We start from the raw sequence: 22,652 nt of genomic DNA on the forward strand, positions 1-22,652 counted from the left end.
GTATGTAGTCACTAGTAACCAAGAGTAGCATTCATGCTTGCTGATGAGCTGCTGTATGTGTTACCTTTGCCTGAGGGGAAATCACTGTCTGTCAAAATGCAGCAGTAGTTGTTTATACCCTCTGAACTTTTTCCTCTGTGTATCACAGTCCCTACACTGTCTAGTTAGTTAGCAGTTACAATGGATAATGATTTATGGTTTTATTCATGGTTAACTAACTATATAATGCAGCTCATGGCTGTGGAGCCTGTTTGGTGTATTTTAGTCTTGATCAGCTTTAAAACACATTCAGTGCTGATTTCAATAAAGATTTTATAAAAATGTTAAGAAAATATAACAATAAATATTTGGATTGATACCCTAAATATGCCACCATCTCAGCAGAGAAAATAAGTGTAGTTACATCACTTTTAGTGAGTTCCTTTCACCTTTGCTAAGGTTCAGAAGAAAAACATCCCCTATGTCTTTCTAATTTATTTCTGCTAGATACGTCATCCCATGCCACACCAAGGCTGCTCATTTTGATATAGAGTGGGGTAAGGAAGATGATTCCAATCTGTTAATAGGCATCTATGAATATGGTTATGGCAGCTGGGAAATGATAAAAATGGATCCTGATCTTAGTTTGACACAGAAGGTATGTTACCTACAGCATTTTTTGACTCTTTTTGTTTAAGAATTAATGCTATTAAGAGCATTACTGAAATTGGAGAAGCATTATACATCATTTGTACTTCAATGGTATACCACAAGTAGTATCTTAATTTTTTTAGGTTTTGTTTATTCAGTTGAAATGTACCTTCTTGCAGTCAATTATGTTGCCGTATTTTCAGTTAGTTGGACCTCTGTAATCTGTATTTTTCTTTTCAGTCTTCCCTCAATTTCAGAAGTTCCAGTCCCGTACATTTTGCAATTTTTAACTTTAGGAAGGGAGTTTTTTCTAGAGATTTGATTTGATTTCCCCATCCCCATGTCATCCCCAGATCCTTCACTTGAAGCTGTCTCACTCGGTGCAAGAATAGCTGTATTGGAATTAGTGAAATAGTGAGCAGCAGGCTTTGAGAGGAAGAGTGGGATAAAAGTAAACTTTGTGCCAACAATCTGTATTCTGGGGATCTGAGGAGCCAGGGTTGTGTCCAGATTATTTTAATGATTCCTATTCCTGCCTTCCATTAATTTGCCTGTTTTTTTGAAACCATCTATTTGCATTTTTTGCATCTGTAATACTGTGTAGTGAGTTCTGCATTTAGAAGATAAGTGAGTCAGAGCCAGGAATTCTGTGGATGACTGATAGAGGTGCTCAGAATTTCTCTGATAAACTATTAGAATGGAGACAGAAGTCCAAAGCTGGTTTCTTGAGTTTATTTTAAATTGTGAGATAATTTCCAAGACTCGACATTAGCTTTGTGATTGCAGAGAAATAAAAACATGTAAGAAATTTTTTATTGCATCAAGCATGCTGGCATATTTTCTGGGTATAGTTGAAGTGTATTCCTAACACTTCCTTTTAAGCAGCTCTTTCTGTTCCGTGTGCTCAGGCTAGCATCTTCCAAGCTTGGTAATACTTAGTCAGAGTTATGATACTACCATTGGTCTCCGCAGATTTTGCCTGATGATCCAGATAAGAAACCTCAGGCGAAGCAGTTACAGACCCGTGCAGACTACCTCATTAAATTACTGAATAAAGACCTGGCGAGGAAGGAAGCACAAAGGCTTGCTGGTGCAGTAAGTAAAATTTGGCATTCATGAGGTAGAGCAATGGCATGTGACACGGACATGAATGACAGCTATTACTTTTCGTGTTTGTTTTTGATTGTTTGTTTTTTTCTTAGTGCTGCTCTTTTTCTTTATGTGGTATGACTGCTTTGGTCATCATGTAACATGAGTTTAAGAGATAAATAGTGAGTTTCAAGTTATTCATTTGTATGTCTTCTCTACGGTTGCATTTATGCTCTGTCTCATGTTAAGTGGTTTTCATTAGAGACAACAAATGAAGTGAACACTCTACTTGATGTTAAAATAAAAAAAAACCAAACTTTATCCAACTGTGCAAAAATGCTTGTGAGTTGACATATTAAAGACTGATTTGTATTCAGGGCAATTCAAAGAGGAGGAAAACAAGAACTAAGAAGAATAAAGTGATAAAGGCTCCAAAAATAAAGGAAGAAATTAAAACTGATTCTTCTCCACAACCCTCTGAAAAATCTGATGAAGATGATAGTGAGAATAACAAGGTAAGTACCTTTCATATAGTAAAGGTGACTATTCAGTTCTTCCTTTTAGCATTGATTTCTATGTGTATCTTCTGCTTCACTTGATAAAATTGAAGCACTTGAATATTATCCTTCCCCTCTGGCTACTACAGCTGATACTGCATCAATATAAGCATATGAAATACTATATCTTTTTTAATTTCATGGTAAGCCAGTAGCTGAGGAATTATAATTGTATTATGAAAAACTGTGTTGTGGTTAGTTAAGACATTGCTCAGTTTCAGCATTCTTTAAAGACTTCATCATTGTTTCTGCCAGAAATGCAAACCTAATGTAATACGTGGTTATAAAATTAATATTTCTTCTGTGATATTACTAGTGATAGTGATTCTGCAGGTAAAGCTTTTTATTGAGGCCAATTTAAAAAAAAAATACCAAGCTTGATTAAAATGAGCAGCATAAATAAATGGTATTTCAAGGCTTCCATGGGAAATCTTCTATATAAGGTGTAGATTTCTGTATCCAAAAAGATTAATTATCAACTGTTTAACCTTGTGTTTTTTCTGATGTGTTCCTTTAGACTTCTGCTTTTTGTTAAGTCCTTTTAGTTATACTATAACACAGCAGTAACCACTAGAGATAAAAATGTATGTGCATGTCATACCTAATCTCATTACTTTGAAAGTAGCTGAATAAATCTTAACTGTCAGCTCACTAGTGGAAAAAATACTTAAATGAATACATAGTTAAAACCTAATCATTATTAGAAGAACGACGATACATCTACAAAAAGTAGTCATTTTTTAACTATAGCACTCCTGTACATAATTAAGTTGTACTATGAAGAATAAATGTAAGGCCAGAAGAAAAACTAAACTTTGAAGACTGATTTATGCTTATAGGTAAAATATTTTTCAGGAATGTAAGACTAACATTAGAACATTAGATTTCACCACAGTTCCGAGTAAATTAACCTGGACAACTGAATCCTAAAACTAAGTAAATCAAGTGTTCAATCTTTTTTTAAAAAATGAGTGTTAAGACTTTATCTCCACTCAGAACAGAAGAGGCTGACAGTTGCTGAACTTGTTATTTTTTGGGAAAGTGTTCAGAATTCTGTCCCCTTCTGTTTCATAACAGATAATCATTATTTTAATAGTTTTGGATACAGACTAACACGAAAAACTGCAAATTGTTTAAAAATGGAATTTTAAATGGTTATCTTCAGCTACTTAGCCACAGTATTGTGTGCAGTATTTAAGACTTACCTGTTCACCTGCTGGAACATTAAGGAAAATCAATGTTGTTAGATTTTTTTCCTGCGAAGTTTCCATGGTACTTGAGTAGTAAGTCCTGGTTGGACTGATTACTTGATACCTCACTTGACTAACTTATTCACAGTTAGGTATTACACGTTCTTTCATCTGTTTTTCTGCAATAGACCTTTTATTTGCCTTTCCAGGGGGTATTTCAGATGAGCTAAAAAATTATAAAGATTCATGCGCCTGTATATAATACTTTTTTTACTCATTATAGTATTTTTCTGTGTCTGTAATGATTTAACATTCCCTCTCTAACCTTCTTAGTGAATATTAGAAGACCAATAGAGTGCTGTTTTGTTTATCTTCAAATAACTAAGTGGGACCCCCTGTCAAACTGTAACTAAGATCTTTTTTTAAGCCTAGTAAAAATAATAGCTCTGGAAACGAGGAAGTTGGGACTCTCATATCTTCTCCTGGGAATATGTAATGTGAGATTGGCATAAAGTTACTGGGCCAAAGATAACTATAATAGAAGTTGCCTAGCATCCCTGCCACTTGCATGTCCTTTCAGTTTAGTTCTGAGGCACCTACTCCTAATAGCGTTCAGCTGCTTAGAGCCTAACTGCATTTAGGGGCAGAATTCTAAGTTAATTCTAAATTAAATGGATATAATTTCTCATCCCCACTACCACTTCCAAATCAGGACTTGCTTTGTCACATGAAGAAAGTGAGTGAATATTTCTCATCTTTCTTTACAGCTGCAGTCAGTTCTATTTGACAGGTATTAAATCTATGTCCAAAAAGACAAAAAATGCACAGATAAACAGTGTGTTTAAATTTGATTATTACAAAACATGTATAGATAGGAACGTCATTTGATGTGACATATATGCTTGCATATTACAGGATGAGATTGTTTCAGTGAAACATCCACATAAAAAAATTAAAACAGAAAAAGAAAATGAAGAAAAGCCTGAGCCAGATATTGGTATAAAGAAGGAAGCTGAAGAAAAAAGAGAGACAAAAGAAAAGGAAAATAAGAGGGATTTGAAAAGGGAGAAAAAAGAAAAAGAGGATAAGAAAGAATTAAAAGAAAAGGATATTAAAGAAAAAAGAGAAAACAAAGTAAAAGAATCCACACAGAAAGAAAAAGAAGTAAAGGAAGAGAAGGTAACTAGGTTTACTTATCTTATACAGCACTAGAAAAGGCCGTCAGATGTCTGTGAATGATTTTGAGACTGAAATATATTTTGCATCTGATCAATTGTCATTTCATTAAACTCTTTCACCTAATTTGAAATTTTGTTTTTACTATCAGAAACCAAGAGCACAGGCACATGAAATAGGAAATTACATCCCATTTATATTCCATTTGAGTAGGCAATGATCTTGTCTTTGTTGGACTGAGAGTACAAGTGTGTGCAAGAAATTATTTTATTCCTTTTCCATTCTCCCTTTCCACCCCATAAGTAAAATGTCTAATGTCAACATAGTTTTTATTCTGATTATTGATGACAATGTTGTAGCTACAGAGATTGTCATACAGTATTGGATAATTTCAGAGCCAAAATTAAGTGTACTTCAAAAATGTTTATATCTTGTTTTAGGTAAATGAAATCAAATCTGAAAATAAAGAAAAAAATAAAAAAATTCCGTTGCTGGATACTCCAGTTCATATTACTGCAACTAGTGAACCAGTTCCTATATCTGAAGAATCCGAAGAACTGGATCAGAAGACTTTTAGTGTGGTAAGTCCTTTTTTGACAAGTTGATTGTTTATACTTGACTGTATAGGACATACAGTCTTAGGACACACTTACGGATATCTTAAGAACATTCGAAATTTTCCTTAGTATGGATATCCTGATTTCTGTTTGGTACAGTAACACAGGTAATATTTTGCTAGTACAGTCTCAGGTCAATTAATGTCCCACTTATCCAGTGGTCTTTGTGCTGAAGAATCATAGAAAAATAAAATTGGCTGGGTTGGAAGGGACCTCTGAGATCATGAAGTCCAACCTTTGATCCACTACCGCTGTGCTTACCAGGCCATGGCACTAAATGCCACATCCAGTCTCTTTTTAAATATCTCCAGGGACGGAGAATCCACTACTTCCCTGGGCAGCGCATTCCAATGCCTGATCACCCTCTCCGTAAAGAAGTTCTTTCTAATATCCAACCTAAACCTCCCCTGACAGAGCTTAAGCCCATGCCCTCTTGTCTTACTAGTAGCTGCTTGGGAGAAGAGACTGACCCCTCCGTGGCTCCCACCTCCTTTCACGGAGTTGTAGAGAGTGATGAGGTCTCCCCTGAGCCTCCTCTTCTCCAGACTGAACACCCCCAGCTCCCTCAGCCTCTCCTCACAGGACTTGTGCTGGATCCCTTCACCAGCCTGGTTGCCCTCCTTTGGACCCGCTTCAGGACCTCAATATCCTTCATGACCTGAGGGGCCCAGAACTGGACACAGGACTCAAGCTGTGGCCTCACCAGAGCTGAGTACAGGGGCAGAATCCCTTCCCTGGACCTGCTGGCCATGCTGTTCCTGATACAGGCCAGGATGCCATTGGCCTTCTTGGCCACCTGGGCACACTGCTGGCTCATGTTCAGCTTCCTGTCACTCCATACTCGCAGGTCCCTTTCTGCCTGGCTGCTCTCAGCCACTCTGTCCCCAGCCTGGAGCTCCCCATGGGGTTGTTGTGGCCAAAGTGCAGGACCCGGCACTTGGCCGTGTTGAACCTCATCCCGTTGGAATCAGCCCAACTCTCCAGTCTGTCCAGGTCCCTCTGCAGAGCCCTCCTGCCTTCCAGCTGATCCACACTCCCCCCAACTTAGTGTCATCTATGAATTTGCTAATGGTGGACTCAATCCCCTCATCTAAATCATCAATAAAGATATTAAACAGAACCGGCCCCAGCACTGATCCCTGGGGGACACCACTGGTGAGCGGCTGCCAATTGGATCAGCACCCTTCAGCACCACTCTCTGGGGGCCTCCAGCAGTTCCTAACCCAGCACAGAGTGCTCCTGTCTGAGCCCTGGGCTGACAGCTTTTCCAGGAGAATGCTGTGGGAGACGGTGTCAAAGGCTTTGCTGAAGTCCTGTAGGTAGACTCCATCCACAGCCTTCCCCTCATCCACCAGGCAGGTCACCTGGTCATAAAAGGAGATCAGGTTGGTCAGACAGGACCTGCCCCTCCTAACCCCGTGCTGGCTGGGTCTGGTCCCCTGTCCATCCTGTAGGTGCTGTGTGATTGCCCCCAGGATGTTCTGCTCCATGATCTTGCCAGGCACTGAGGTCAGGCTGACGGGCCTGGAGTTTCCTGGGTCCTCCTTCCGGACCTTTTTGTGGATTGGCGTGACATTCCCCAACTTCCAATCATCTGGGATGTCCCCAGTGAGCCAGGACTGTTGGTAGATGATAGAGAGAGGCTTGGCGAGCTCTTCAGGCAGCTCCCTCATCACCCTTTGGTGGACCCCATCTGGTCCCATAGACTTGTGGGGATCCAAGCAGTTCAATAGGTCATTGGCTTTTTCCTTCTGGATTACAGGCAGGCTGTTCAGATTCTTGTCTCTTTCTACAAACTCCAGAAGCCAGCTGTCCTCAGGACAACCTGTTTTAAGGCAAAGGAGGTGTTAAATACCTCGGCCTTTTCTTCATCTTTGATAACTATATTCCTGCCCATGTCCAGTAGAGAATGGATGTTTTCCCTGCCCCTCCTTTTGCTATTGATGTATCTGTAGAAGGACACTTTGTTATCCTTCACAGAGGTGGCGAGATTCAGTTCAACTTGTGCCTTTGTCTCTCTTAATTTTCTTTCTACACAACCTAACTATATTCCTAAATTCTTCCTGGGTAGTTAGCCCTTTTTTTCATAATCTTGGCTCTCTTTTTTACCCTAATTTCTTTCAAAATCTCCCTGTTCAGCCTGACTGGTTGTCTTCCCCACTGGCACGCCTTTCGGCACACTGGGGCAGCCTGATCCTGTGCTTTCAAAACTTGCTTCTTGAAGTACATCCATCCCTCCTGGAGCCCTTTGTTTTCAAGGGCTGTTTCCCAGGGTACGCTCTGAATCAGTCTTCTGAATAGGCCAAAATCTGCCCTCCGGAAGTCCAACGTAGAGGTTTTTTTCACAGCCCTCCTTTCATCCCTGAGTATTGAAAACTCTATTATTTCATCACTGTGTCCCAGATGTCCACCGACCACCACATCTCCCACCAGCCTCTCTCTGTTTGTGAACAGGTCTAGCGAGGTTCCATCACTGGTAGGCTCATTTACCAGCTGGAGCAGGAAATTATCCTCTATACACTCTATGAAATTTCCTAGACTGCTTCCGCTCTTCTGTGAGTTCCCAGCAGACGTCCAGCAGGTTAAAGTCACCCACGAGAACAAGGGTTGATGATTGTGAAACATCTGCCAGCTGCTTGTGGAATAATTCATCACCCTCATCCTCCTGGTTGTGTGGTCTATAACAGACTCCCACCAGCATATCAGCCTTGTTGGCCTTCCCCCTGATTCTGATCCACAGACACTCAACTTTATCATTACTGACTTCAACTTCTACAGAGTCAAGAGACTCTCGAACATACAGAGCTACCCCTCCACCTCTCCTACCCTGCCTGTCCCTTCTGAAGGGCCTGTAGCCATCCATGGCAGCACTCCAGTCATGGTAGTCATCCCACCACGTTTCTGTGATAGCGACTACATCATAGCTTTCCTGCTGCACGATGGCTTCCAGCTCCTCCTGTTTGTTGCCCATGCTGCGTGCATTGGTGTACATGCACTTCAGCTGGGCTGCTGGTTTGTCTCTTGGGCTGTCCACCCTTGGGCTCCTTTCTGGAGAGCCCTGTTTCAACCCCATCCCCTTTCAAACCTAGTTTAAAGCGCTCCTTATCAGCCCCACCAACTTACAGGCTAGAGTCCTTTTGCCCTTGCTAGATAGATGAAGCCCATGTGGTTTGAAGAGACTAGGTAAGATGAAATTTGGCCCATGGTCAAAAAACCCAAAGTTCTGGCAGTGGCACCAACACCTTAGCCACCTAATTGATAAGATAGGTTTTCCTACTCCTCTCCTCATTCATCTCTGCTACTGCAGGCATTGAGGCAAACCACCTGTGCTCCTGTCCCATCAACCAATCGACCCAGCGCCTTGAAGTCCTTTTTAATTGTCTTGGTACTTCTTCCATTAGTGTCATCACTGGACTACCAACAGTGGATAATAATCAGGGGGCTGAATTACCTGGGGGACTCTCCTACTAATATCCCTCACCTGGGCCCCAGGAAGGCAGCAGACCTCCCTGTGGGATGGGTCCAGTCAACATATAGGGCCCTCAGTTCCCCTCAGAAGATTTAGACTGTGAAGTCTTAGCTTCAAGAATAACTTGTGTATCCTGCTTCTTAAAAAGCAGGTACAAGTGAACTTCAAGGCTGTAAGGCTTCACCTTATCGTACATGACTTTCTTCTTTGTAGGATTACAACAAAAAAAAAGTTTCAGCATTTCCTTCCTGAAGTATCTCAGACTTACATTAGTGGGCACATTAAGGTAATTAAGTAAATGCTAGAACCTGCAGAAATGCCTAGCTGGAAGTCTTCTCTCTCTGACACCAAAAGAATTTTGTTTAATCAGAAATTCTGACATAGGACAGAATCAGTATCAGAGAAAAAAAGGGATGTATATACAATTTAAATAAAGTTTTATAGATTGAGTGGGGCCTTTGGAATACTATCAATTACTCACTTTGTGCAGCTACTCTTCTGTGGGTGTTCCATCTTTCAGATTTTGAGAGTTGTTTGTTTCTGACAGCTAGGTTTATCAGGGCTGTGGTTTCTGGCTGTGATACACAGGATTTTTTCAAGCGTGACAGTGACTCATCTGTGTATGGTTTTATTCTAAAGTTTTCAACTGGCTTGCCTGTGATTTCCAGGATGAGCCTCAAGTGATTCAGTTGGATGGGGCCTAAATGACAGAAAAATCACTTGATTCCAGTTACATATTTCTGGTCAGTTCTAGATGTAAGAAGTTTATTCTGTGAGCTATCTTTTAAAGGCTACTTTGAGCTGTGTCCTCTATGCAAGTGCATTGGAAACAAACAAGGAATTACAACCATGAACATTCCTGCAGAGTTACAGTGTTATTGGCATCACTGAGACATGGTGGGATGACTCCTAGGACTGGAGCATGGGAATGAGTGTTTACAAGCTATTTAGGAAGGATAGGCAGAGGTGAAGAGGAGGGGATGTCACCCTCTGCATTAATAACCAACTGGAGTACACAGAGCTCCTGCCTCGGGATGGATGGAGCTGACCCAGAGCTTATAATATAGTTAGGGTTAAAGGGAAGACCAGGGCAAGTGATACCATAGTGAGAGTTTGCTTCAGGCAACCTGGCCAGGAAGACAGAGCAGATGAGGCCCTCTACAGACAGATAGGAGCAGCTTCATGTTTACAGGCCCTGGTCCTTATGGAAGATTTCAACCTCCCAGACATCTGCTGGACGGACACAGCTGGGACAACACAGCAAGGCACAAGCAGAGCACTCAGTCTCTTTCTTCAAGTGGCAAAGGAACCAACAAAAGTGCTATGCTGAACTTGCTATGTATGTTCTCACTAACAAGGACAGGCTAGTGAGCAGTATGGCTGCAGTGACCACAGTAGAATTCAGCATCCTTAGGTCAACAGGGAGGGTATGAAGCAAGCTAACTAACCTTGACTTCTGAGAGCAGATACTGACCTGTACAGGGATGTGCTTGGAATGGTACAATGGGAAAAAGCCCTGGGGAGGAGAGGAGCCCAAGAAAGCTGGTCAATATTCAAGGGTAAGCTTATTTAAGTCCAGGAGCTATGTATCCCAAAAAAAGAGGAAGGTGGAGAAAAATGTCATGAGGTCTGCATGGATGAAAAGAAGCTTCTATCTGCAGTAACATGTAAAAAGTAAGTCTACAAAAGTGTGGAAGCAAGGACAGGTAGGAAAGTTAAATCCCAGGTAGAATTAAGTCTGGCCAGGGACATCAAACCTAACAAGAAAAGCTTCTACAGACATATCAGTAATAAAAGGAAGATGTAGGAAAATGTGGGCCTACACCAGAAGGAAACACAAGACTTGGTTATGCACAAGATATGGAGAATATTGAGGTCCCCAATGACTGTTTTGCATCAGTCTTCACTGTCAAGGGCTCTGGCTACACCATCCAAACAGCAGAATTCAAATGCAGGGACTGCATGCAGTAATATCCACCCACTGTACGAGAAGAGCAGGTTCAAGACCGTACTACAAAGAACCTGAAAATGTAAAAGTTCATGGGCCTTGGTGAGATCATCCACAGCTCCAGAGGGAACTGGCAGATGAAGTTTGCAAAGCTACTTTCCATTACATTTGAGAAGTCATGGAAGTCTATTGGGACTGGAAAAAGGGAAACATAACCCCCATTTTTTAAAAGGGAAAAATGGAAGATGTGGGGACCTGCAGGCCAGTCACTCTCACCTGTGTTCCCAGCAAGATCATGGAGGAGATCCTCCTGAAGGCTTTGCTAAGGTACATGGAAAATGTATAGGTTGTTGAGAGTAATTAGCATGTCTTTACCAAGGGCAAATCGTTTATGACAGATTTGCTGGCTTTTTACAATGAATGGTGTCACAGTGTTGGTGGACAAGCAGGGAGCAACTGGTGTTATCTACCTGTACTTGTGCAAAACATTTCACAGTGTTCTGCATGATACCTTGGTCTCTAAATTGAAAAGATACAGATTCAATGGATAGACCACTTGGTGGATAAGGAACTGGCAGGGTGGTTGCACTGAAAAGCTAGTGCTCCAGGGCTCAGTGTCCAAATGGAGACCATCCAGAGGGACCTTGATACGCTTGAGAAATGGGACCATGCCAACTTCATGAAATTCAGAATGGCCAAGTACCTGTGTTGGAGCAATCCCAAGCACAATCAAAGGCTGGGTGGAGAATGGGTTGAGAACAACCCTCAGGAGAAGGACTTAGGCGTGTTGGTTGATGAGAAGCTCAACATGAGCTGGCAATGTGTGCTTGCATCCCAGAAAACCAACTGTCATACCCTGTGTTGCATCAAAAGAAGCATGGCCAGCATGTCAAAGGTGGTCAATCTCCCCCTCTACTCTACTCTTGTGAGACCCCTCCTCAGTTCTGAAGTCCCCAACACACAAAGGACATGGAGCTGTTGGAATGAGTCCAGAGGTGGGCCACAAAGATTGTTGGAGAGCTTGGAGGACTTCTCTCTCCTATGAAGATAGCCTAAGAAAGTTAGGATTTTAACTTTTTACAGTAACATGTAGTGATAGGACAAGGGCTAACTTTTAAATTGGAATAAATTTAGATTAAATAGTTGGAAGAAACTCTTCACTTTGAGGGTGGTGAGACACTGGAACAAGTTGCCAAGAGAAGTTGTGGGTGCCCCCTCCCTGGAAGTATTCAAAGGATACTACTAGAGAGTATCCAGAGGAGGGATACCAGGTTGGTGAAGGACTTATAGGGAAAGCCATGTGAGGAGTGGCTAAAGGCACTTGGTCTGCTCAGCCTGAAGAGGAGGAGACTGAGAGGAAACGTCGTTACAGCTCAGTGATTCCTCACTAGGGGAGGAGGAGAGGAGCAGGTGCTGAGCACTTCTCTCTGGTGAACTTTTTCATGTCCTCTCCATACTCCCTCAGGAGTGCCCATAGGATTCCTCTTGCTGAAGTCTGTTTCTCTTGATTCCGTCTCATAGGAGGGTGTCTCTTCTTAATGGCTGCAGTGTGGGGTTCTCCTTCTGTCTGAGGAAAAAGGGATGGATACAGTTTCTCAGATTGTCCCTTTATAGCTGAGACCCAGGCCCGACAAGGGGCTGTGACAGCATCTTCACATTCTCGTACTGTTTTAATCACATCACCCACAGTTGCAGCCACATCTGCAGGAACCCATAGCATTACTGATAGTGTATGGTTAAAAGGTGGTGGTGCAGCATGCACAAACTTTTGCATCATGGGTTTAGGACAAGGTACGTGATAAGGATCTTCAATGTCATCAGCATTATAGATCACGTCTCGTACAGCCAATTCTTCCAGATACCTGATGGCTTTTTCAAGTTTGTGTGCTTTGACCTGTGGGCAGTCTATTTCCTCTTTGTAGGGATATCTCTCCCTTACAGCTGCCAAGAGTCGTTTCCATAGGCTGGTGGTTCCAACCTTTTCCCCAAATGCCCGATCAATACCTGCATCTTTGGCCAGGGATCCCAACTGTCTGGCTTCCTTCTGAGTTAATGTTATGGTAGCAGCCCCTTCCGTCCAGCATCGGAGTAACCAAGAGAGAAGTGGTTCACCTGAAAAACGGCTGTAGTCTTTTCTTAGAGTACGCAAGTCTCTCATGGAATAGGACTGAGCAGATTCTGAGTCTGAGTCCTCCTCAGCTGACTCTGCTTTAGAGTCTCTTCTAGCTGCTCTGCGAGGAGAGGCAGTATCCTCTATCTCCTCTATCACTTGGTCGTCTCCTTCAGACTTGGAGGGGTGAAGGCTCGTTTCTGATTTCCATTGTTTTCCTTTTCTCTTAGTTACAGGGGCAACAAGTAGCTGTGTGGGCTGAGGGGGAGAGGCTGTGGTGTCTGCAGCAGTAGCAGCAGCAGTGTCCATGGGGGTAGAGACAGGAGCTGCAGCTGTAGCAGAAACACTGGCAATGCTGGCCGGCCTTATCTGAGTTGTGCCCTTGTGTGAGGGGGGGGGGGCGAGAGGCAGCTGCAGAAGCAGGAGCAGGGGTGCTCTCTGCACGAGGAGCAGCTCTCACTCTCCGAACAGCAACTCTCGGCCTCCGAAAAGGCGTGCTCACCCTCATTACTGTGGTTTTTGTGTTTCTCCTCACCACTATATGAGAAAAATTAACAACACCCACCAGAAGATTGAGAAATGAAATGCTATTGTTACTAAAATCTGGGGGAGTCAGCCCAAAATACGATGAGATGGTATAATTTCCCAAATTAAAACTGGGAGTGTAATTACCAATCAAATTTTGTATCTCTGCCTGAAACACTACTACACCATGCACCATTATATATAACAGTATTGAGGACCATATCGCAACAATGGTTCTCAAGCAGCTCTTACGAAAAATAAACCACAAAGTAGCAGCAATTCCAGCTGCAAAAAGACAGATTGCGTACCCTAAATACCAAAGGTACGGAATGATTGGTTTAATCTCCAACCCTGTGAAATTTCCAAGGAACAAGATCTGATTCCAGCTCAGCAAAGCCATTCTTTCTGCTGGAGCTGGAACTCAAACTATTCAGGCAAATTAGTAAAAATTTAAATTGGACTCGAGCCAATTAGCTCGAGCCCCACGTTGGGCGCCAATAAATCTGTCAAGGTTTAACACTGGCCCGGCGATTAAACCGGGTGACAGATGCTCTCTATTAATCTCTCTCTCCTCCTTGATAAGAAAGGAGAGAGAATAAGGGAGAGAGACTTATGGGTTGGAGGCTAAACCAATCAACTTTAATGAAACAATAATGGTAAATAGGGAAAAAAAAAAGAAAAATGCTATATATATATATATATACACAAATATACAGGAGAATGAATATCAGAGTCCTTCCCCCTTTTCCCCCAACAATTCTCACGCAAGCCGGGTGAAGGCAGGCAGGCAAGCAACTGGGCAGCAGGCAGGGCAGCAGGCGGGCAAACGGACTGGATGGGATCCTTCCAAGATGCCGGGTGAAGGCAGGCAGGCAGGCAACCGGGCAGCAGGCAGGGCAGCAGGGAGGCAACCAGGCAGGGCAGCAAGCAGGGCCACAAGCAGCCAGCCAGGGAGGCAGCCAGGAGCTTCTGCTGGTCTTTTATAGTGCTACAGGTGAGACCAATTAGCTGTTAAGGGGGGGTGGTACCCAGCACTTCTGCTGATGATCTCAGGTGAGGCCGATCAGCTGGTAAGGGTGTGGCTCGGTCCTCGAGATCCCCCAACTCCATACCGAGGATGACGCACATGGGATGGAATACTCCATTTGAGAAACTTGCTGTCAACCTCAGCAAGTTCAACCATCTACAAGAAACTCAGAAAAATCACCTTTATCCTGGCCCAAACCAGGACACCAACAATAGGACCTGAGCAAATGGTAAGAGGATGTGCTGGGGGAAGTTGAGGTTGGACATTAGGATAAAGTTTTTCACCAAAAGGGCCGCTGAGCAGCGGAACACTCTCCCCAGGGAAGTGGTCACAGTACCACACCTGCCTGAGTTTGAGAAACATTTGGGTAATGCTCTCAGACACATGGTTTGTTTCTGGGGGTGCCCTACACCGGGACAGGAGTTGGACTTGATGATCTTGATGGGTCCTTTCCAATTCAGCAGATTCTATGATTCTGTAAGGCCAGATTGGATGGAGCATTGAGCATCCTGCTCTAGTGAGAGTTGTCCCTGCAGGGGGTTGGGACTCTTTAAGGTCTCTTCCAACCCAAGGTTATAATTCTGTGATTCTAGTGCAATGTGTATTGCAGCTGCTTAATTACATCGAGAGGCATGGCCTGGTAATGGAAAATCCCTGATTTTTCTGAGTTCTCCTTAGATGTTCACATGGTAATCATGATGTTCCATTTCATTCTGTTCCAAACATTTGTTTAATATTTCAAATTTCTTTTTTTTACTCTACAAATTTTATTCCTACTGGAATTGTGTATAGATTGAGTTTGGATTTGTGTATGGAACATCTTTTTTGTCCAAGCTTTATATTCTGGAATCTGTTTATAGTTATACCATGGTCAGATGCAGTCTGATTAGCATATTTAACTGTACTTTCACATGGAAGTTAACTGCTGCGGGTTGTTCAGGTTGAACTAATTTCTCTCTTTTGACAAGGAGACTATGCATTTCTGCTGTTCACCATGCCATTGTAATTGGAAGCTGTCCCTAAGCAAGTGTCCATAATTTAAATCATGCTAACTGGTTGGTATAGCTTTCAGGGTACTAAAAAGCGTAAGTCCGGTCATATATGCTTGTGCTAGAATTTTTAAATATGATTGTAAAAAGCAGTTGTAAAAGTCCTTTTCCTCAGAAAAATACTATCAGTTCTTTCTGAAGTCCTTGGTATCTGTATTTTATACAATCTGTTGCATTCATAGAAGAGTAGATTTCCAGGTGAGTTTAAAATACAACTTTTTTTGAAGGAAACCTGTAAACCATTTTTAAGAGCTGTGAGCAAGATTTGTGTTTCGTTTGTCTTGTAGTAGTACTTTATTTGCATGTATATATCACAATAAAGGGTGGGTCAAATTTTACACTTTTTTTTGTTATTTCAATTAATAAATTCCCTTTTCCATATTACAGTGCAAAGAAAGAATGAGGCCTGTCAAAGCAGCATTGAAACAGCTGGATCGACCAGAGAAGGGCCTTTCTGAAAGAGAGCAACTGGAGCACACTAGACAGTGTCTGATCAAAATTGGGGATCACATAACTGAATGCCTAAAGGAGTACACAAATCCAGAACTAATTAAGCAGTGGAGAAAGTCAGTTAATCTCCCTTGTTTTTCTTGAGAAAGGAAAATCTGTAATTGTTTCTATTAAGTAAAATAGTTTTTAATTCTTTCTTTCATTATTTACTCTCCCTTTGCGCTGTTTTAAATATGGTGATTGTAGATGGTTCTGCCTTTCAAAAATCAAAGAATTGATTTTTTTCATACTTCACAGCAATACATCGTGTCCAGTAGGTGAAATCATCTCATTTTAAAACCAAAACAAAAAACTAGGTAGCTTGTTGCTTAGGCTGTCTAGTGGAAAAGCTTTCTTACTTTTCAACTTTGAGGTGGTTTGGTTTGGGTTTTTTTAATTTCCTGCTAAAAATAGCAATTGTAAATTTGTGTTGAACTTTTTATGATTTTGTGTTCCAGAATTCTCTATTCCTTACAAAAGTATACTCTCAAATTAAATTACATACTAACTCTAATTAAGATAAAATAACTAACTATAGTTAAGATAAAAGTATTTATCTTAACACACTCAGGTCGATTTCTGAGATTAAGTACAAGCGTCCATCTTTATGAAGAGACAATTGTAAAAAATTAAGAAAAGTTGCTGATTTTAAAATTATATTTATTTTTAAATTTGTGATGCAATTTGAGTTACCTTTATCAGAACATGGACTTCAATCTTCCGTGGCTAAAAATACATGTACAAGAGTACATGTATTTGCATGTACAAAAGTGTGTTAAGAGCTTCATTTTCTTTAAGGTGTCTGTTGGTTTAGCATGCTTCTGCTGGTTTTACTTGCTTTACTTCAAAATATTGAGGTGATACAAAATATTGAGATACAAAAACTGGATCTTGTTCTTAGGCATTTTGGTAAAATTTTCTTTAAGTGGAAACTCAATAGAGCTATTGATTATAATAGTGCTACACTATTATATGAAGTGTTATTAAAATATGCATTTCAGCAATCTTAGTTAAGAAGTGTAGTTAAGCTTATATAAATTTATACAGATGTCATTAGGCACACCATTGACTGGCTGTCTACTTTCGCACACTCTAGACCAAAATTACAGTGTTTAAATAATCACAGTAAAGGAACAGACTGTTGCTTCCTGAGTGTGCATGCTTCATATACTTCTGAACACTAGCATTTGATAGTCTTATAAATATTTCATCTGCAAATTTGACTGAAAGAATTTTAGACTTTATATCTGTTACCTGTCATGATAGACACTTATGTTTTCTTCAGAACTTTGTCATCTTGACAGCAAAAGACTTAGTTTATTCTTTCATTCCTTTTAGCACACTACTTCCATCCTATTTCACAGTTCTCATTTGTTTTCAAAAGCTTTGACCAAGCTTTGAAATTCTTGTGAAAAAATTCTCTCACTGGTATTTTGATGCAGGAAGGCGTGTAGAAAAAAATCTCTTAAACTGTAAGAGATTTCACATTCTTCTTACTTAACTTTACTTACTTAAATTTTTTTTGGATGAGTGGTTTCTCAACATTAAAAAACAAATTTTGGAAGACATACGTAAACTGACAGCCACATTTATAAGCAATTTCACAAATCATTTTATTAACACAGTTGTTACTAGTACTACTTTGCCTACACTTTGAAGTGCTTATGATAAATAAGACCAAGAGACAAATTGTTAACATAATTAAAATTTGAAATGTTTAACATACAGCTAGATAATGTTTGCTGTGCAGCAAAGCAGTACTGTATAAATTTTACACTGTTTCTCATTTTACTGAAGTAGTGTTTAAATAATTTCAGTTAAATTCATGCTCTGTTATATAGTACATGAAAAAAAAGTTGTAGAAGAATTATAACTTCTCTTTCCTTCTTCCTCAGGAATTTGTGGATTTTTGTCTCCAAGTTTACAGAATTTGATGCCAGGAAGCTGCACAAACTGTATAAGCACGCAATCAAAAAACGCCAAGAGTCTCAAGTAATATTTTCAGACCCTTTCTAAATACACAAATGTGTATCTTAAATATTATAACTCCTACTAGATCTAAAGAATTATAAGAGCACAGAAATACACTTCAAGTAATACTTGTGTTTATAGTGGAGTACTTTCTTTTATTAGGAAATTTTGCTAATGATTTCAGCTAAACTTTGGGACTTAGCAATGCATTTTTATACTTCTCTTTCAGCAACACAATGACCAGAATATTAGCAGCAATGTGAATGTGCATGTAATTAGAAATCCAGGTAAGAAACCTAAAGTATATTCTTGTGTTAGATATCTTAGTTTTCATGTTTATTTCATTTTACATTTCCCAGATTGGTCTCACACACTGCTAAGTATCCTTGAGGCTGGCTGATTAGCAATACTTTGCTAGTTTGCTGATGAAATCCAGCTGAGTGCAGACTGAAGCTGGTACTCGCTGTTTTCAGTAGCACTGTTTTCAAGTATTAAGTACCATCCTTCATAAACACTTTGGACATCCTTTAAAAACACTTGGGAAAGATTTTATGGATTTAATTTGGGGGAATGAGAGAGGTCCACTCAAAACCTGTAAGTTCTTCAGAAATTCTGTGTCTACTTGTCATTGCTGTAAAATCACTGCCATGTAAGAAAGCAAGCTATTCTTAAAGTCATAGCTTGTGCTTAATTACATAGGCTGCCTTTTGTTGTTGACAATAACACTGTTATTAATATGCTCCCACACCTGCCTTTTTGCAGCACTTGTTTTTGTCTTGTGTTACGTAAGATGGAGTATATATTCATTGACTTAAAATCAATGTACTCTACTTTGGGAATACCACTGAAAGTCTTCCATTAACAAGGTGTACCATTAAAACTTATTCATACTAAGGCTATCCCTTCTTAGAGAGGACTGTTGCTACCATTCTGTCTAAACTTGCTCTGCAAAAGACATCTCTACTGCTCATTTGAGCGGCACTTAGCTTTGCATACTGAATGGAGAGGTTAAGTAGTGCAGTTACAGAGTCATATACCTCTACGTTCTAGCTTGTTTATTTCCTATTACTTCTGAGGTTCCTTTCAGTTCACTCACATTAGTCCATTTGTCTTTCAGCTATTTAGATATTTTTTCTGCCAAATTAAACTGCTTTATATCTGATAAGCAGAAGTTCTGTTTGAATTAGGTTAAGAAATTATTTTTGAGATTTCCTTTAACCTCTGCTCTGTTAAACAGATGTCGAAAGACTGAAGGAGAATACAAACCATGATGACAGTAGCAGGGACAGTTACTCTTCTGATAGGCACTTTTCACAATACCACGATCATCATAAAGACAGGCATCAGGGAGATGCATACAAGAAAAATGACTCTAGGAAAAGACCATATTCAGCCTTCAGCAATGGAAAAGATCACAGAGACTGGGATCACTACAAACAAGACAGCAGGTGAGTTTCTCAAGCAATTTTAAAATCAGTTCAGAATTCCCTTTCTGTTTTATTAGTATGCTTGTAGGAAGCAAAAAACCTGTTTTTTGAGTAACATAAAATTGCAAAGTTGCTAAGTCTAATGCAGTTCTGTTGATTTGACATAATTATGGCTCTTAATGTGGGCTCAGTAGCACTAATAAGAATTACGTTTGTGTTTTAGATACTACAGTGATAGCAAACATAGAAAGTTGGATGACTACAGGAGTAGAGACCACAGGTCAAACCTGGAGGGAAGTCTAAAAGACAGCCGGGCTCATTCAGATCACCGTTCCCATTCAGACCACAGGATCCATTCAGATCACCGCTCCACTTCAGAGTACAGCCACCATAAGTCTTCTCGAGATTATAGGTACCACTCGGACTGGCAAATGGACCACAGAGCTTCAAGTAGTGGCCCCAGGTCACCATTAGATCAGAGGTCTCCTTATGGTTCAAGATCTCCGCTAGGACACAGATCTCCATTTGAGCATTCGTCAGATCACAAAAGTACACCTGAACAAACATGGAGCAGCCGGAAAACATAACAAAGACTGACATTTTCTGGACCTCCTTTTAGCCATATACAGTAAACTAACACAGTAATTGCCTTACATGACTTGAAAGATACTGACTGGATATTCTGTCAGTAGCAGTATTGTTACTTCTTTCCAGGACACAAGGTCTATTGTCCCAACAGAAGAAAAGTATTTTTGTATTTGAAGTTTATGCTGCACTGTGCTGCAAATGTTGTGGCACTCTTTTTTAAGAAATGGAGATGTTTACTTTTACAGGGACCTCAACACTGCCCCTTCCAGACTGGATCTTACTGTAAAACTGTTCATGTCAATGTGGTTCTAAGCTGAACATATTTTAAATTATGTTTGTAAATGAACTTTTGAACACTGACTTGTGCTCGTATTTCTGGAAGGAATGAGGAGTTAATTTTCTTTTGTTTCTTTAGTAAAGAACTCTCAAGGACTTTGTTCACTTTCCAAAGCAACTTGTTTACATTGTACACTGCGACCACCTTGCCGCTGTTCATCACAAGCTCAAATATTTAAATTCAGTACTCTATATCTGTAAAATAGCCAGATTTCTCCTGTTGGTGATCAGTTACAATGCCTTTTTACAAAACAAATAAAAATCCAAATAAATGAAACAAAACAAAAATAAAACCACACAAGCAACTGGCTGTAAATTACTGTAAATTAATTAAATGAGCTTTTTTCCCCTCTCAGGCTTTTTCTGACTGTTCTTTTCCTCACCAACTCAGGCCTTCTTGTCACAATTATAAAACAAAATCTGTGTACTTACATGTTTTAATAAAATATCTTGATGGAATCAGTGTTTGGAATGTAAAAATGGGGAAAGGGAACATTTTATTCCATTTAATGCTCCTTTTTTATTGGATACTTTAGATACATGGTTTGGGTTTTGGGGTTTTGGGGGTTTTTTTGTTTGGGTTTTTTTTTGTGGTGTTGTTTGTTGGTTTTGGTTTTGGTTTGGTTTTGGGTTTTTTTTTTTCCCTATTAAATTGTCAGTGTTGTAATTGTTTGTAATGAAATGGTAAGAAATATCCAGCTAACCTGTGCTCTGGAAAATTTTTCAGGTGCATTGGTTTTAATGAGTCAGTGTTAAATACCTGAACACTTTAGAGTTCAAATCAGCCAAAATTTATTGTAAATCCATTTGTGTTCCCTCTTCAACATGGGCAATAATGTCAAATATGCTATGCAGCCAATTAATATTTTAGAGGATTTGAATTGCTTTATTGACAGAATTGTTACAATGCACACTGATTGTACATAGGTAACTTCTATCTGACAAATTAAATTTAAACTAAAAGGATCTGTGGGCTCATGTAGTTTTCTGCTCTTTTTTTTCTATGCAGCATTACTTTTTTTCAAGTTTACACATAAAAACATTAAACTCAGACTACAAAATTTAATATGCAGCAAGATAATTAGGAAAGATATCTAGCTTGGCATCATGTGGTTGGAGCTGTATGTGTTACTTATTTTTCTCTGGTCTCGCAATCTTACATGTTTTTTTCAAATTAAACAGATCAAAAGGCCTTCAAGATCATTGAGTCCAACCTTCTCCTAACCCTATCACCCTATTTCTGATGACCCAATGATCTAGGAGACTCCTGTATCCTCTGCAAATAAGTGATTTATAATTCCTTTTCCATGCATGCAGATTTGATCCTTCTTTTGTTAGTAATGAAAAATCTTCAAGGAGTGTGTTAATTTCCCAGGCATTCATCAGATACTAAATAGGATCTATATGCTATCTATATATGGGAAGTAAGAATTCTGCTGACTCCAAGAGAACTCATGGTGTACAGCTACCATGCATCGAAATCTATTATTTCCATATGCATCCTTTTAACATATTTCTAGTCTACTATTCCCAGCACTACCTACAAGCAGTAGATTGTTAGCCAGTTGGAAAAAGAACATAAAAAAATTTATTTCTGCTACTAGTTTTAAGGACAGAGAAATGTGTACTCTGGTTCTTTTCCATTAGCTCGTCAGTTCCTGTACTGGTATCATCATCTACCTGCTCACAGTCACTTTATTTTCCCCATTTTCATCCTCACACTGCAGATGTCCTGTCTGAGCAAACAGTATCTGGTTTCAGAGAACCTTTCACTGCTATCAAGAAGAGGACATGTTTACCTGCAGGTTTCCTTAGAGTGTAAAATCACAGTGAAGTACTCCTGTAAGGATGTATGTGAAATACGGGTTTCAGTCTCCAGTGTGCATGACACTGCTATGCATTCAGATGCAAATATGCATATAAAGTTGCATTCAGTGACAACTGTTTTTTGTTGGTTTTTTTTTTTTTGTAGGGATTTACCTTACCATTTCCTGGGGAAAGTGAAGATGCCAAAAAGCATACCAATTTCTTCCTGATGAGACATTTTGTTGCAAGTTTCTCCATGATCAAGTTGTATATAGCAAAATAATTAAATCCTGTCTTCTCTCTTTATACTGTGGCTGAAATTAGGTCCTCTCATTGGGTACACTTATTTTTGTAAAGGTAAAAACCTCCCACTTCTATTACACAGTAATAAAGACTATTGAAATAAGTGACTCTTGATATAAGTCATCCACTTTTGCTGATGGAGGTTTATTTTACTAAAATATTTTGGGGCAGAGAGCTGTATCTCTTCATTCTTCCAACAAACTGCTATGATTAATTCCAAAAGTTAATATTAAAATTCTTCTGAAGCTTTTATATGGGGCACTCTAGAAGCAGTAGGTAAGAAATATAATTGTTATGAGACACCACTAGCAGCAGAAAAGATGAAGAGGTTCATGGAATTAATTG

At 40.0% G+C, this 22,652-nt stretch overlaps 2 protein-coding genes and 1 long non-coding RNA gene across 6 annotated transcripts in view; 1 reads left to right on the forward strand and 2 right to left on the reverse strand.

Annotated features, from left to right (window-relative positions):
* The window catches only part of CHD1 (chromodomain helicase DNA binding protein 1), a 55,906-nt gene extending 35,249 nt beyond the window's left edge, over positions 1-20,657 (forward strand). For 3 of the 4 annotated variants that reach the window (XM_071731238.1, XM_071731240.1, XM_071731239.1), the window contains 10 exons: positions 487-637; positions 1,603-1,725; positions 2,097-2,234; positions 4,382-4,645; positions 5,083-5,223; positions 15,775-15,953; positions 17,772-17,868; positions 18,077-18,134; positions 19,085-19,295; positions 19,498-20,657. In XM_071731238.1, coding sequence (XP_071587339.1) covers positions 487-637; positions 1,603-1,725; positions 2,097-2,234; positions 4,382-4,645; positions 5,083-5,223; positions 15,775-15,953; positions 17,772-17,868; positions 18,077-18,134; positions 19,085-19,295; positions 19,498-19,861 — 1,726 coding nt within the window. In that variant the 3' untranslated portion in view covers positions 19,862-20,657. The remainder of the gene's footprint in view (positions 1-486; positions 638-1,602; positions 1,726-2,096; positions 2,235-4,381; positions 4,646-5,082; positions 5,224-15,774; positions 15,954-17,771; positions 17,869-18,076; positions 18,135-19,084; positions 19,296-19,497) is intronic. The other variant, XM_071731242.1, reaches the window with a different exon arrangement.
* PAM (peptidylglycine alpha-amidating monooxygenase) overlaps positions 1-22,652 on the reverse strand; it is a 457,165-nt gene that overhangs the window by 380,415 nt on the left and 54,098 nt on the right. The gene's annotated exons all lie outside the window — the stretch shown is intronic.
* The window catches only part of LOC139789595 (uncharacterized), a 150,717-nt gene that overhangs the window by 89,652 nt on the left and 38,413 nt on the right, over positions 1-22,652 (reverse strand). The gene's annotated exons all lie outside the window — the stretch shown is intronic.

Source organism: Heliangelus exortis, chromosome Z, assembly GCF_036169615.1.
Source record: "Heliangelus exortis chromosome Z, bHelExo1.hap1, whole genome shotgun sequence".
NCBI classification, from domain to species: domain Eukaryota; kingdom Metazoa; phylum Chordata; class Aves; order Apodiformes; family Trochilidae; genus Heliangelus; species Heliangelus exortis.